Below are 17032 nucleotides of genomic sequence, written 5' to 3'. Positions count from 1 at the left end.
CCTTGTAACTATTGATGCCACTTCCTTATACACAAATATCCCGCACGTCAAGGGCCTCGCTGCGATGGAGCACTTCCTTTCACGCCAATCACCTGCAACCCTACCTAAAACCTCTTTCCTCATTACCTTCGCCAGCTTCATCCTGACCCACAACTTTTTCACTTTTGAAGGCCAGACATACCAACAATTAAAGGGAACAGCCATGGGTACCAGGATGGCCCCCTCGTACGCCAACCTATTCATGGGTCGCTTAGAGGAAGCCTTCTTGGTTACCCAAGCCTGCCAACCCAAAGTTTGGTACAGATTTATTGATGACATCTTCATGATCTGGACTCACAGTGAAGAAGAACTCCAGAATTTCCTCTCCAACCTCAACTCCTTTGGTTCCATCAGATTCACCTGGTCCTACTCCAAATCCCATGCCACTTTCCTTGATGTTGACCTCCACCTTTCCAATGGCCAGCTTCACACGTCCGTCCACATCAAACCCACCAACAAGCAACAGTACCTCCATTATGACAGCTGCCACCCACTCCACATCAAACGGTCCCTTCCCTACAGCCTAGGTCTTCGTGGCAAACGAATCTGCTCCAGTCCGGAATCCCTGAACCATTACACCAACAACCTGACAACAGCTTTCGCATCCCGCAACTACCCTCCCGATCTGGTACAGAAGCAAATAACCAGAGCCACTTCCTCATCCTCTCAAACCCAGAACCTCCCACAGAAGAAACACAAAAGTGCCCCACTTGTGACAGGATACTTTCTGGGACTGGATCAGACTCTGAATGTGGCCCTCCAGCAGGGATACGACTTCCTCAAATCCTGCCCTGAAATGAGATCCATCCTTCATGAAATCCTCCCCACTCCACCAAGAGTGTCTTTCCACCGTCCACCTAACCTTCGTAACCTGTTAGTTCATCCCTATGAAATCCCCAAACCACCTTCCCTACCCTCTGGCTCCTACCCTTGTAACCGCCCCCGGCGTAAAACCTGTCCCATGCACCCTCCCACCACCACCTACTCCAGTCCTGTAACCCGGAAGGTGTACACGATCAAAGGCAGAGCCACATGTGAAAGCACCCACGTGATTTACCAACTGACCTGCCTACACTGTGACGCATTCTATGTGGGAATGACCACCAACAAACTGCCCATTCACATGAATGGACACAGGCAGACAGTGTTTGTTGGTAATGAGGATCACCCTGTGGCTAAACATGCCTTGGTGCACGGCCAGCACATCTTGGCACAGTGTTACACCGTCTGGGTTATCTGGATACTTCCCACTAACACCAACCTATCCGAACTCCGGAGATGGGAACTTGCTCTTCAATATATCCTCTCTTCCCGTTATCCACCAGGCCTCAATCTCCGCTAATTTCAAGTTGCTGCCACTCATACCTCACCTGTCATTCAACAACATCTTTGCCTCTGCACTTCCGACTCGACTGACATTTCTGCCCAAACTCTTTGCCTCTGTATATGTCTGCTTGTGTCTGTATATGTGTGGATGGATATGTGTGTGTGTGCGAGTGTATACCCGTCCTTTTTTCCCCCTAAGGTAAGTCTTTCTGCTCCCGGGATTGGAATGACTCCTTACCCTCTCCCTTAAAACCCACATCCTTTCGTTTTTCCCTCTCCTTCCCTCTTTCCTGATGAGGCAACAGTTTGTTGCGAAAGCTTGAATTTTGTGTGTATGTTTGTGTTTGTTTGTGTGTCTATCGACGTGCCAGCGCTTTCGTTTGGTAAGTCACATCATCTTGGTTTTTAGATATATTTTTACCATGTGGAATGTTTCCCTCTATTAATTCATATATATATATATATATATATATATATATCTCTGTGTGTGTGTGTTTTGTGTGATTCTAATGAAGGTTTGTTTGGCCAAAAGCTTTCTTTGACAGTCTTTTTGTTGTGCCCATATGCGACTCAGCTCTCTGCTATATGGTGAGTAGCAGCTATCCCTTTATAAAATTGTCATTATTCCATCCTGGATTTTCCATTGCAGTCTTTTTCTTGTTCCTGTCTGTGGCACCATCTATATGGTGAGAAGCCCAAGTGCATATACACAAATAATCAACATGTGCTAAAGAGTAAAATATTAATCCTCAGCAGGAATATAGTGCCCTGAATGCTTTATACAAACCTGGAATGTTGGTGATAAATAGAAATCTTGATCAATTGGAAATGGCATCTTGTAGTTCATATTATGTATCAGTTTATACCGCTTAGTCCGCACTGCCCTCATTGGATAATACATGGTGACTTCATGATGTGAATGACTTGCAAAAATGGGTCTGTCAGTTTCTGGTGGCTCTGGAGAAAACAAATATAATATATTTACATGAATAAAATTCATAACAATGGATGACTCTATGCAGGCTAAGTAACCGTGAGGAATATACAAAGTTGATAAAGATTTTTACACTTATCTCTCTTCTAACAGGAGACAAGGCTACAGGTAAATGCAGGATGCAAATATCTGTATCTGTAGAACAGAGTTTTATATTGTGAAATGAAGTAGGAGACTACAATCTATAATAAGAACTCATGTGATGTCCAGAAAGAGACAATTCACTACTCCACAATTTCTTTCAATACGAGGTCATTCCATCATCTGAACTTGCTGTAAATTCTATATGAGAAGGAAACAGGGGTCTCTGCACTGAAGGAATATAAAAATAAGGTGCTGGTACAAGGTGAGTTAGCCTCACTTTAAAAACATTGAATAATGTGAAAAGAAGACCAAAATCAGTGCAATAAATGCTACAGAAATTAGGACAGATGCTCAATCACCACATCAGCCAAGGAACATGAATGCAATAAGTCACTAGCATATGCTCTGGACTTATTTAAGACTCTGGCAGCTCAAGAAATCAGTAATAATCTAGCTGATAATATTTGTATCATAATATTTAAATTATTTGTTTGCCTTGATGCCTGATGATGAGCCCAAGTGGCTCAAAACACATTGTTAATTAATTAATGTCATAAGATCAATAATCTTAAACATTGTGATTGGTTGTGGTACATACATCTATCTTTTATCCATTTATGATTACCATAAGTTACAGACTTTGCTTAGTTTAACAGATAAAAACTAACCTGCATGGAGAAGGGGCAGCAGTGATTGCCCAGTGAACTGTGAATGGCAAGAAATATAATTATTATTCTCATCACAATGGCTAACTCCAAACCAGTCAAGAATTGTTGGAGTTATATCCAACAGACTTGACATTTTATATGTAACTTCATTTTTTCTGTCTCCAGGATTTGGAGATCTGATCAGCAGTGGTTCTGCCATACCTGTGGAAATAAAGTAATATAGTATATTAAACTTGTTAATGACCCATACCTAGTGTTTGATTTGTAAAAAAGGGGTTAGACATCTTAAAACATTATTTTAACACTTTTTTTTCTTCAGAGATACTGGTGCAGCATACTGGCACCTACCACCACAAATCAAGCACTGCCCATATCAATTACTATATGGCCTGTAACACTTAGTAATAAATAGTCAAACAATGGAAAATCCAGGATGGAATGTAACAATATTATGAAAAGGAAAGTTGCTACTCACCATATAGCGGAGATGCTGAGTTGCATATAGGCACAACAAAAGACTCTCACAATTAAAGCTTTCGGCCATTTGCCTGAGACTGCAGTCGTGTGTGTGTGTGTGTGTGTGTGTGTGTGTGTGTGTGTGTGTGTGTGTGTGGGTGGGTGGGTGGGTGTGTGCCATCTATTGTTGACGAAGGCCTTAATGGCTGAAAGCTTTAATTGTGACAATCTTTCTGTTGTGCCTAATTGTGACTCAGCATCTCCGCTATATGGTGAGTGGCAACTTTCTTTTTCATAATATTGTTGGTAATAAATAGGTTTTCTAACTATAGAAGTACAATACAGAAGTGCAACTATCAGGTAGCATTATGTTTCATAAATACTGCAGCTCTCAAATACCTGGCACTTACACTTTACAAATGGAAAACACTCATAACTGTACAGATTCTTGTGCCTGTCACCATGCATAATACATAAAAGGTATTTTGTCTTCTTTACAAAATATCTCACCGTTGGTTCCAATGGCTATTCGTTACAGAAAATTTAACACAAATAATAAAATATAAAAAATAAAATGTAAAACCATAAACAATGTGATTTTGTACATGAAAATTAATGTAACCTGCTATATATTACGTCTCACTTTTTACAAATAACACTGATCAAGAATGAAAATATTTCAGTCTAAAAAATAGCTTATTCTTATTTATTTCCATTTGCTGCATTCAGACATTACCATAAAATGACTGATTAGCTCTTGCTTCATAGATACAATGACATGTCATTTTTTTTCCAGATTTACATTTTTAGTTTGCATAAATTTTTGAAAGTTCTCACACCCATTAAATGACAAAACACAATGTTCTCCAGATGTTTGTAGGGTATAAACGTTAGTACTGTCGTTGTGTCTGGGAATTTCATATTGTTGACATTGCAATTTCGGTTTTCTAGCACCTTTCAAGTGTAGAATTTGTTAAATTAAAATGCTACGAAAATGTGCCAATTCAGTGACTAAGTTTGGTTGCATTTTAACATCTTAAATGCAATCTGACACCTGTTGTCGAGATTGCCTATCAGCATTATTTTGATCTGAAGGCATGGAACGAAGATAAATCATGGTTCCACATATATGTTGCAACTCTTGTTCAGTTAAACTATGAGAATAGCTGAAAAATAATTTAAAAAATGATCTATGGCTTTTGCAGTGCCTATGGCTTGGCAGTGCTCTAAAAACCATAGAGATAATTGCAGTTTCTGCTTGACTACACCTGTAAATGCAGGGTTGTCAATGAAGAAACTAGAAACAGTTCAATACCCTAATCTTCCATCCACTATTCAACCTATTCCACATTCAGCTAGTTTATTGGTTCCTTTCCCACCAAAAAATTATGAGCCTTATGTAGAAAATGAAGATAGTGTGGAATAAGAAGAATCCAACAAGACTTCCACATCCCATGAATCTTATTTTGATAAAAAAAATATGGTAAATTGAAAAGACTGAGTCAAGTGGAATTAAGTGCTTTCTTTTGAGACCTTGATTTGTTGAAGGAGAATGCAGAACTTCTAGGGTCAAGACTACAACAATGGAATATTTTCCAACTTGATGTCAGGGTCTCACAGTGTTGACATGTTCACAGGGACCTGATTCCCATTTTTCAGAAGAAAAACAATCTTGCTGTTTGCTGTGACATTAATGGCTTGATGAAATATTTGAATCTGAATCACGATTCAGCTAATTGGAGGTTATCTAAAGACTCCTCCAAGCTTAGTTTAAAGCTGTATTACTTCACAATGGCAACCATCTTCCTGTTATTCCTGCAGTTCACATGGAGAAGACTATCCCCAATTGACAGGCCTCAACCAATCAAATATGCTGATCACAGGTGGTAAATCTATGGTCATGAAAAAAAATCATCATCATACGCTTAGGAATGCAACTGTGATAGACCAAATTCTGTTGCATTTTTATGTATGTGGGGCAGCAAGGATATGAAACTACATTATACAGTGCCTGACAAAAAAGTAATCAAATATTAATGTAACTTCATACACATACATACCATTGGTGGATATGCAAATGATTCGAGCTCCAATTATTTTTGACAGATAGAATGGCCATCAGAGTTTATTAGTGTTGTTTGTGTTTAGTTGTTACTGGGTCTGGTGGGGGTGTAAGGAATACGAACAGTGGGAGATGTTTAGTGCTCACTGTGGAAAACTGGGATATGCTGCATACTCATATGAGACAGAATTACCAACACCTGACAGAGTTTGTAAGGGACCTCACTGTGGGTTTCCATTTGGCCAGCTGGTTGAATCATGAAATATCCAGATTTGTGGGGATTTGGATAAGACAACATCCTGATGTTGGGCTGCATGGGAATGTGAAGGCAGGCGCACTTCGTATCAAGGTTCCAGTCAACCGCATCTGACCACTATAAAGGAGAACTGCTCTATGTGGATGAAGCACATTGTAACCACTTCACATCTGTGCCTGCCATTTGAGAACAGTAACAGACTCTTTTGTTTTTACGAAGGGAGGAGCAATGTGCTGCAAATGAGATGCACAGTTAGCAGAGAATAGCTGTGCTTTTACTGAGGCTACTGAAACAAAATACAATAACACAGCTGTAGTATGTGGGCCCTTGGTCAGCCAACAGTGGTAGGAGCTTGAGGGCGAGCAGCAGTCAAGGTCCAAGATGGTGTCCAGTGAGATGGCATTCCTGCACAGTTGGCAACAGCATCCAGTGAGACAACAGTCCTGGGCTGTCAGAGTCAGCGTCCAGTGAGATGGTGTACAGCAAGATGGCAATCCAGGACAGTTGGAGATGTATACAGAGAGATGGTGGTCATAGACAGTGGGAGATGCATTGAGGAGGATGACAGTCCTGGATGGATGAAGATGCATCCAGCAAAATAGTGGCCCTGGACAGCCAAAGATGATGTCCACCAAGTCATGAGCCCTGGATGATCAGCAGTGCTGAAGTCCATCAAGGTGAGAGCCCTGGACAATCATAAATGACATCCAGTCAGATGAGAGACCTGGATGATCGTAGATCACATCCATCAAGTGAGAGCCCTGGATGATCTGTGATCTTGAAGACAGGCCGGAGGTGAAGTCCAGCAAGGCAGCACAGAAGAGACACTCAATGATGGCCTGATGACTCAGATATGGTGGTGTCTGATCCTCCACCACCCGGGCAAGATACACTGTGAGCACACACCAAACACACTGCCAGTTATCAGCCAGTTGTCCTAAATACCTGCCTGTTGAAAGAATACAACAAGCATGTAATCTCACAGATGGGAAGACATGCTTGTGATTGCAGCACTGTGTACAACAACATGCACAGTACCAGCAGCCCACCCGGGCACCGCCCAATGCTGTGATAAAAGCAGGAAGATTGATAAAAATCAGTCCAAGCTCTTTATATTGTTATCAGGCTGTCTGTATATATTCTCCCATGGTAGTGTTGCCTGCAGGTTGAGGATTTGGCAACCCACAGCCCATGCCTGTATGGTTGGTTGTAGCACATGTGACCTCCCCCATAAGAAGAGATGGCAAAGCCTGCTGTGAAGCCATGACTGCAGTGCTAGATGGCTGGAGTTGGCATCCAGTGAGATGTCAGTCCTGGGTGGTCAGAGATGACATCCAGTGAGATTGCAGTCCTAGATGGTCAAAGATGGTGTCTAGCAAGATGGCAGTTCTGGATGGTTGGAGACGGCATCTAGCAAGACAGTAGCCCTGAATGGTCTGAGTCAGTATCTAGCAAGACGGCAGTCCTGGATGGCCAGAGATGCTGTCTAGGAAGATAGTGGTCCTGGATGGTTGGAAACAGTGTCCAGTGAGATGGCAGTCCGAGACAGTCACATATGTGTCCAGCGAGATGACAGCCATGGACTGTCGAAGATTGTGCCCAGTAAAGCAGGAGTCCTGGACATGATGGTGACAGCCAAAGAAGCAACAGCTTTGGACAATCACAGATGACATCCAGTTAGGTGAGAGGCCAGGACAATCATAGATGACATACAGCAAGGTGAGAGCCCTGTGTGGTCAATGGCGAGCTGGAGGATGGGCCAGAGGTGAAGTCCTGAAATGTGGCATGGAGCAGGCACTCGATGATGGTCTGATAACTTGGACATGACAATGATTGATCCTCAACCATCTCAGTGATAGACATGGTGAGCACACACTAAGCACATTGCTGAGGAGTGGCTGGGTGGTGTCCTAAATACCAACCTATGGAAGAATACAGGCTTGCATACAGCAAGCATGTCATCTCATGGATGGGAAGAGATGCCCACAATCCCATCTCTGTACACTGTGATATGCACACTGCCAATGGCACAGCTGGGCCCATTCAATGCTGTGGTGATAGCAAGAAGATTGGCTGAAAACAATCCGGGCTGTTCGTATTATTATGGAGCTGTCTGTGTACCATCTTTGTGGTAGCATTGCCTGCAGTTGGAGGATTCGGCAATCCGTGGTCCACACCTGTATGGTTATTTGTTGCACAAGTGACCACCTGGGGCTACAATAGACTCCCTGCAACATAATGTGCCATCGCGCATCATTTGTCAGAGACTAGCAGCATCCGGACTAGGACATTATTGTCCCATGATTAGGCTGCTGTTAACATCACAACACAAATGACTGTTTGGAGTGGTGCTGTGACAGGGAAGCATAGACTGCTGATGAACAGCACTGCACTGTGTTCAGCAATGAATTGCAGTTCTATGTATCCTGGAAGAACATCACCGGCTAGTATGGCAGTGACTGGGGAGCGGGCTGATTCATCTGATGTTTTGGAGTTGCACAGCAGTGTTACTCCTGACATTATGTTGTCAGGAGCCATTGTATATGACTTCAGGTCAGGGTTGGAAGTAACTGATAGGATTCTGAAAGCACAATAATATGTAACATACATCCTGGTACTCATGTGTTACCTCTCTTGCAGCAGCATTGTGGTGATGTTTTTCAACAGGAAAATGCTCATCCACACATGGCAGGTCCTCTATGAGCTGTCTGTGTAATGCTGAGTTATTGCTGTGGCCCACAATATCCTCAGATCTGTCCCTGACAGAACATGGGTGGGACCATCTCAGACATCAACTGAGACCTCAGTTCAGACAACTTCACATCCAGACTATCAAAGACTAAAGTCAAGTCAGTGTAAGACGATCCCTCACAGATGTATGTTCAACAGGAAACTTACATGCAGTTCAATCATATGGATGTCTCACCTACTTCTCCTACTGAAATGAAGAAAATTATATATTCTCTCAAAAATAAAAGGAAGTCTAAATTAAGTGGGATTTCCAACAGAATGCTAAAGACTTGTTCCCATATAATAAGCATTGAATTTTCTGAAATATGTAATGCATTACTAACTCGGGTCATTTTTCCACAGATATTGAAATACGCCATTGTTAAATCCCTCTTATAAATCTGATTTGGAAAAATCTGATAGGAGATTTTGAGAAGTTCATGTATTCTAGAATAATATCCCACCTGAGCATGAATAATATCCTCAGTAAACTACAGTTTGGATTTCAGAAGAGTTGTGCAACCAAGGATGCCATTTGCACATTCAGTTGCTACATTTTACAAGCACTAAGTGGCAAAATAGCACCAGTTGGTATTTTCCGTGACCTTTCTAACTCATTTGACTGTGTTGATCACAATATTGTCCTGGATAAACTGAGGCTGTATGGAATTTATTGTATAGAAAACCAAAGAATAATTTCACATCTAACTACATCAATGTATATGTGAGTGTAGGCTTCATTGCAAATTACAGTGTTATCTTCCCAGGTGATCAGCTGAATGGTGGCATTGTCTTGTTGCAATATCTCAATGAGTATCGTACTCATCATCTTCAGGTAAAGATGATGATGATGATGGCTCCTTCACTTGGTTGATCACCCAAAGAGATTTCATCATTAAAACAATACAGAAAGTTATACTTAATAATTCAACCAACTGGGGAGAAATCATTCTGGGGTTCCACAAGACTCAATCTTAGGTCAACTATTGTTTCTTATACATGTAAAAGACCTTCTGTCTAATACACAACAAGCAGAATTAGTTGTTTTTGTGTATAACACTAGTACTGCAATCTGTCAAAACATACACACAGCAACAGAAGAAATGGTAAATAATGTCCTTAAAAGCATTAGTGAATGGTTTTCTGTGAATACTGAATGATAATGATTTTCTGTGAATTGTTTCATTCTCAATTTCAAAAAGGCACAATGTATTCATTTCTGCACATCTAGTAGTACTACACTAATGTTAAGTGTAACACTTGGTGAAGAAATAATATCTAGGACGGAAATGTCATTTCTAGTGTACATATTGATGAGAACTTAAACTGGAAAAAAACACATTTTGGAACTCCTAAAACAACTTAGTTGAGCCACATTTGTACTTCGAACCATTGCAAATCTTGGGGAGAGACAAATCAGTAAGTTGACATATTTTGTGTATTCTCACTCAATAAAAATTTGTGGAATAATGTTCTGGAGTAACTCAACTTAAAAAGAGTGTTCATTGTTCAGAAATGTACTGTAAGAATAATACATGGTTCTCATCCATGAAATCTTGTACGTATCTGTTTAAGATCAGCATGTACCCATATTTGGATATGAAAGTGCAATGTGAATGTAAAATGACTCTTTCCACACCATTACTATTAATTGTACAAATGATCCACAGAACATGACACTAACTAACTAAGATGTAGTGGACTTGGTGCACTAGCTTCACGTTCCTACCTCAACCAATCACGTAACACATTTCTGTAAACATCTCTGTGCCAATGTTTCAATGTTGTCACAGCAATAGAGATTACTATTGTTTTCAGCTGCAGCCAGTAACAGTATGCAGCTGAAAGCTAGCAACAGCACTTTGTATAGCAACTTGACTATAGTTACAAAAGTTGTGGGCCAGCTTACCTCAGGAAAGGATACTATGGCTTTATGACACCAATACCAAACAAATCAGTGCATGCATCCATGCCCCAAGGGGTGTAACATCATATGGATAAGTGGCTCCCTCTGCAAAGTTCTATTTAAATTTGACTTGATACAGTAAACACTGAAATAACATCACATACTCTCTCAATTCATGAGGTTTTACTTCATTTTCTCTTCCCCTTCATGGATCATGGGGTCGCGGGTTCAATTCCCGGCCAGGTTGGGGATTTTCTCTGCCTGTGGACTGGGTGTTTGTGATGTCCTCATCATTTCATCATCATCATCATCATCATCATCATCATCATCATTCATGACAGTGGCTAGATTGGACTGTGTACAAAAAGTTGGGCTGTGTAAAAATTTGGACCTTGCAGCTGAGTGCCCCACAAACCAAACAACATCACCATCATCATCATCTTCCCCTTCATGGTGCTTCCATTCTTGTTTTTTATTTCTTTTTATTATTTTTTTATTTTTTATATCTTGCTCCACTTATTGTAAAAAATTTGCGCTAACAGTAACAGAGCTTTTGAATATATATAAATACTAAATTTCCAACTTACCAGGATCATACAGATTTGTGCGTCCACTTGGAAATGGAATTCCATTATCAGAAGAATATATAACAAGTGTATTGTCTTCAAAACCTGCATCTTTGAGTTCTTTCAATACTAGACCAACACCTGTGCAGAAATTTTCCACATATTTTAGTAACTACAACAGCTTTTTCTGCAAAAAAGCTGCATTTTCATATATAAATAGGTGAATGTTATTGATTAAAAAATATGATATCATACTACTCTTTGTTTCCAGAGTCACACAGTATAAGATGATATACATTAGCTTACAAATTCCTTAGGGTTAGCTAAACACTAATTAATATAGCACTTGTAAATTTTGAATATAAAGTTTGAGCTTTAATTATCCCCAATACATATCCTCAATAAGAATTTATGTTGCAATAAATTAATTCTACATATTGTTATTGAAATTCATTACTCAAAAGGCATTATTATGTAGTAAGTATCTTTATTAATCAAGTCAGCTATTATGAAGCAGAATATAGTTAAAATAAACTAAAAGTAAAATAAACATATTTTATGTAACAGATACACTCATACTTTCAAATTATAATAACAGAAACAATCAGTTGCTGATTTCATTAAAATTCTTCCAAGTTTGTCACATATCACATAAACTGAACCACATGTTGCACACATTACTAAATCAGTTCAGCTTCAGTACTATGTCTCTCCCTACCCATGTTATTAAATCACAAGGATGTTACACAGTATGAGGAGTGAGAAGGATGGAAACACATTTTTACTGAAGGAAATTCTTATTTGAAGATTGTTAGGTGACAATGTCAAATTAGGGGAAAGTTGCCACCATGACTTGATGTTGTTACTATGATGCCCAGCAGCTGTTAAATTGGCACAGTGGGGTTTGCACCTTTGGTGGTATTTAATGTGGAAATCTCAGAAGCTGTACTGGCAGCCTATAGGGTGACTACTTTTGGCAGATGAGGAGAGAAAAGAGTAACTGTTACAATGGTTCATGTTTCCAGTTAACTTACTTCTTCAGTTGCTTGTCATATTTTCCTTTTGAAAGTAAGTCTCTGTTACACAAGTACACAAGCTCCCTCAAACTCCTTGTGCCTGTCTCAACATTCTCAGATCATTACATTTAGCCTGAGTTTTGTACCCTTGTTATTGTTCTCACTGCAAAATCTCCTCCATGCATCCATCCACAACCATGTACATACTGCAGAACCTTTCATTAATCTTACAGTATCAAAAGCAAAGCAACTTGCAAAACCATGTTTGTTGTTTACCAACTAGCATGTGCCTATTGAACAGCATTTTGTATAGAAGTGAACACCACCAAAATGGCTGAGTGCATGAATAGGCATAGAAGAACTGTCCAACTTGGAGTCACCTAATCCCTAACCTTAACATGCTCTACAGCATAACTTAAGGCTCACATCTTTTGTGATTATTATTAATTTTTTCATTATTATTATTTTTTATTTATTATGTATTATTTAATAATTTTCTTTATTAATTTTTAATTTGTCAATTTTAACTCTCCTCACCCCCCCCCCCCCCTCCCTTCCCAAATTGGTTACTTCCTAGCTCCTTCTTAGCTTTTAATTGCACTATTCATTTCCTTTCTCTTCCTCTTAATCCATCTTTACTTCTTACTCTGTCCTCATCATCTCTGATTGTTCATAGCTCATGGTTTAGTCATTACCACTGTTGCCTCTAATTCACAGGGTCCCGGGTTTAATTCCTAGATGGACTGAAGATGTTCTTTGTTTGGGGACTAGGTATTTGTGTTGTCCTACTCATTTCATCTCATTTGCATCACTGTCTTGCCCCAGACATGGTCTCTCAGCAAATAATGTTATACAATCACTTCATTTCATCTAGATTCTGAACTAAAGCTGGCACAGTGCTTATTGATGTAATATCATTGATATCCTAATCTCTCTAAAACCTACTGCTTTATCTTTGTCTTCCCTTATCCTCACACCCGCATTCGGCCATCCTGATTTAGGTTTTCCATGATTTCCCTAAATCGCTCCAGGCAAATGCCGGGATGGTTCCTTTCAAAGGGCACGGCCGACTTCCTTCCCCATCCTTCCCTAATCCGATGAGACTGATGACCTCGCTGTCTGGTCTCCTTCCCCAAAAACCAGCCAACCAGCCTTATCCTCACAACAACTGGGACCATCTCATCCTGGGGTATGAGTGACCTGTCCATCCCTCTTTCCTCCCTGATTCAGGAATTAATAGTTTTTTTCTCTTGAAGATGAGCACTGGTCAGCAATTCTATCTCATAATTTTAAAATTATACCACAGAGCTTCTCAAACTGTGGGATGTTCCCCATGATACGAGAATGAATTACTTCTAGAGGGGTACAAAAGGTGTTCATGTAACTCATAAATACAATTCTTCATGCATTAATTAAAATTGCTTAAAAAATATTACAGCATTCAAAGTAGAATTGAGAGGATCAAATTCAAGTATCACACTACATTTTGCTAAACTTCATACTTAAAACCAGATGCTTTCATCTTACTAAAGTTTGAGTTTGGTTTCACAATATTGTAAACTGGTCAACTTCTTTTCATTCTGGTTGTGTCTTGTTCTTCATTGTATCAAAACGAAATTCACCTGTGAAAATTATAAACCATGGAGACAAAATGGCTGGCTAGTAATAAACTGAATAGTAATAATAATAATAATAATAAAGTATATCCTAACAAAAAATTCTAGTTTTCAGAACTATTAGTTTCTTCCTCAGGGTGGGATAGGTTAATTGAACTCCTTGTGGCAAAACATCTAGAATCATTACCCAGGGTGATGGACCACTTTCCACGAGTGTCCAGCTTAAAGTTGTTTCTTTCAATCTCCTGATGAAGATAATGGAATTTATTATTTTATTGACTGAAGAGGCTCATGTTGGATCTAGTGTCTTAAACATAACTTTCTTCCATTTATCACATCCAGCTTTTTGGCCACAAATAAGTTCAGCAATGTCAGACTTACTAGGTATGTTCTGTGTTTTCTCACACAGGAAAGCTTTGTTCATTTAGTAGTTTCTCTCTGTGAGAACTGATGTGTAATGACAATTGCAGAAATTTTAAAACAATGTATTCCTCAAAATTTCTTTAAAAATGTGAGCTTATTTAGTAATTTATCTTTCTTGATCTGCAGTAATTCTGCCTACAGACTACCTATCTGTATAAGATGCTGACATATATGCACTTCTGCCTGGCTTGTGGCTGCATCTCATCTCATAAATTAAAGGAGAGTTTTGGCTACAGATGACTTATGCCATATCATATCAGTATATCAGCTCTAATATTTCTGATATTTCTTTCCTATTATCACATGACAAAGAGCCCTTTAAAACTAACCCCATGACTGAGAGCTGGGAAGAGTAGAGCTGAGATAATTTACTGATGGTAATTAATGAGCCACACTGTCAGACCATATAGAAGTCACAGCCATAACATGATGCTTCTCCTGTGATGCCTAGAGGCAACTGAAACTCAACAGAGAATTGTGTGCCTTTGGTTTCAGCCACTGAACAGTTCTCACCAAGCTAAAGGAACACCCCACTGATTATCATCAAAGAGCTCATTGGCAAAGTATTTCAGATCTTATCCCATCCTCCATCCTTCCATGGACTAAATTTAACATGGAAAAACTACCAAGAAATCCACTACATTGATAAAATATGCTGCTTTCATAATTATATTACATATCTAATCTATTTCCAACTGCTAGCAGACCATACACATAATCACTTGAATGCTTGCCCAAGAAGAACAGTTATCTACATATAATGGAAGTATACAACAGTTCACTCTGAATATTCCTACCTGTCCAATAGTCAACAAGAATTTACAATTCCTCCCTCCCCCCTCCCCCCAACCCCTCCCATGAACCATGGACCTTGCTATTGGTGGGTAGGCTTACATGCCTCAGTGATACACATAGCTGTACTGTAGGTGCAACCACAATGGAGGGGTATCTGTTGAGCGGTCAGGCAAACATATGGTTCCTGAAGGGAGGCTGCATCCTTTTCAGTAGTTGCAGGGGCGACAGTCTGGATGATTGACTGAGCTGGCCTTGTGACATTAACCAGAATGGCCTTCCTGTATTGATATGGTGAACAACTGAAAGCAAGGGGAAGCTACAGCTTTAATTTTCCGCGAGGGCATGCAGCTCAGCTCTACTGCATGGTTAAATGATAATGGTACCACCTTGGGTAAAATATTACGGAGGTAAAATAGCCCCCCATTCAGATCTCCATACGGGGACTGCTCAGGAGGATGTCATCATCAGGAGAAACAAAACTGGCATTCTATGGGTAGGAGCATGGAATTTTAGATCTCTTAATCGTGCAGGTAGGTTAGAAAATTTGATTGGAAAATGGATGAGCTAAAGTTAAATATAGTGGGAATCAGTGAGTTCAATACCAGGCAAAACAGGACTTCTGGTCAGTTGAATACAGGGCTATAAGTACAAAGTCAAATAGGAGTAAAGCAGGACTAGGTTTAATAATGAATAAGAAAATAGGGATTCAGGTAAGCTACTATGAACAGCATTTTTGTAGCCAAGATAGACACAAAGCCCACACCCACCACAGTAGTACAAGTTTATATGCCAACCTGCTCTGCAGATGATGCTGAACAGATTGAAGAAATGTATGACTTGATTTTTTATATTAAAAAAAAAAAAAAAAAAAAAAAAAAAAAAAAAAAAAAAAAAACCACTTGCTGGTCACCTTCCAAGAATTCCTTACCTCCAACTTAGCCTCGCTGTCCTTCCCTCAAGTCCATTCCTCAGAACACCAACTTTTCAATAGAGGAAATAACAGCCATACACAACCTAAAACAAATCCTGACCTAATCATCCTACCTGCAGACAAAGGTTCCACCACTGTTGTTACAAATCACAGTGACTACCTGGCAGAAGGCCTCCATCAATTATCTGACTCCACCACCTGTAAATTCTGCCACAGAGATCCCATCCCAGAAGTCCAACACAACTTTAGTCCTTGCTCAAAGCCTTAGGCCCTTCCCAGAAGATCTCCCCTAAATCCATTTCCTTCCTAACCCCTATGACACCCCACACACACATCTTTTACATGCTCCGGAAAATCCACAAATCCAACAATCCTGGATGCCCCCTTGTCCCTGGTTACTGTGTCCCCACTGAAAGAATTTCAGCCCTCATTGACCAACACCTCCAACTAATTGCCTATAATCTAGCCTCCCACATCAAAGACACCAACCACTTTCTCCACCATCCCCACCTCTATACCTCCTGGATCCCCACTCATCACTGTTGACTTCACCTCCCTACACACCAACATCCCTCATGCACATGGTCTTAGCGCTATTAAACACTACCCTTCCCAATGCCTTTCAGACTCCAGATCCACTACCTCATTCCTCATACAACTTACTAACTTTACCCTAACCTACAACTACTTCTTCTTTGAAGGGGTGGTATATAAACCAGTCTGCGGCACAGCCATGGCCACCCACATGGCACCCTCCAATGCCAACCTTTTTTTGTTCTGTCTAGAGGAGACCTTCCTAGCCTCCCAAAACACCAAACCCCTTGTCTGACACAGGTTCATTGATGATATCTTCATGGTGTGGACACAAGGTAAAGAAACCCTATCTTTGTTCCTTCACAACCTGAACACCTTCTCTCCCATTCACTTCATGTGGTGCTCCACAACCCAGCCTGCCACATTCCTAGATGTTAACCTCCTCCTCTCTGGTGGCTCCATCCGCACCTCTGTCCACATTAAACTCACCAACCACCAACAGTACCTCCATTTTGACAGCCATCATCCCTTTCACACCTAAATATTCCTCCCATACTGACTAGCCACAAGGGGACAGCATATCTGCAGTGACAAAAATTCCCTTGGCTGAGGGCTTCACCAAGGCCTTCA

At 40.3% G+C, this 17032-nt stretch overlaps 1 protein-coding gene across 1 annotated transcript in view; it reads right to left on the bottom strand.

The window, feature by feature from the left end:
* Positions 1-17032, bottom strand: part of LOC126457571 (N-sulphoglucosamine sulphohydrolase) — a 132854-nt gene that overhangs the window by 49047 nt on the left and 66775 nt on the right. The window contains exons 6-8 of the mRNA XM_050093994.1: positions 11109-11228; positions 3112-3312; positions 2153-2322 (exon numbers count right to left, since the gene is read on the bottom strand). Coding sequence (XP_049949951.1) covers positions 2153-2322; positions 3112-3312; positions 11109-11228 — 491 coding nt within the window. The remainder of the gene's footprint in view (positions 1-2152; positions 2323-3111; positions 3313-11108; positions 11229-17032) is intronic.

The sequence above is a fragment of the Schistocerca serialis genome, chromosome 2, assembly GCF_023864345.2.
Source record: "Schistocerca serialis cubense isolate TAMUIC-IGC-003099 chromosome 2, iqSchSeri2.2, whole genome shotgun sequence".
NCBI classification, from domain to species: Eukaryota; Metazoa; Arthropoda; class Insecta; order Orthoptera; family Acrididae; genus Schistocerca; species Schistocerca serialis.
Note: the sequence above shows the minus strand (reverse complement) of the source record. Positions and strands in the feature narration are given on the sequence as shown.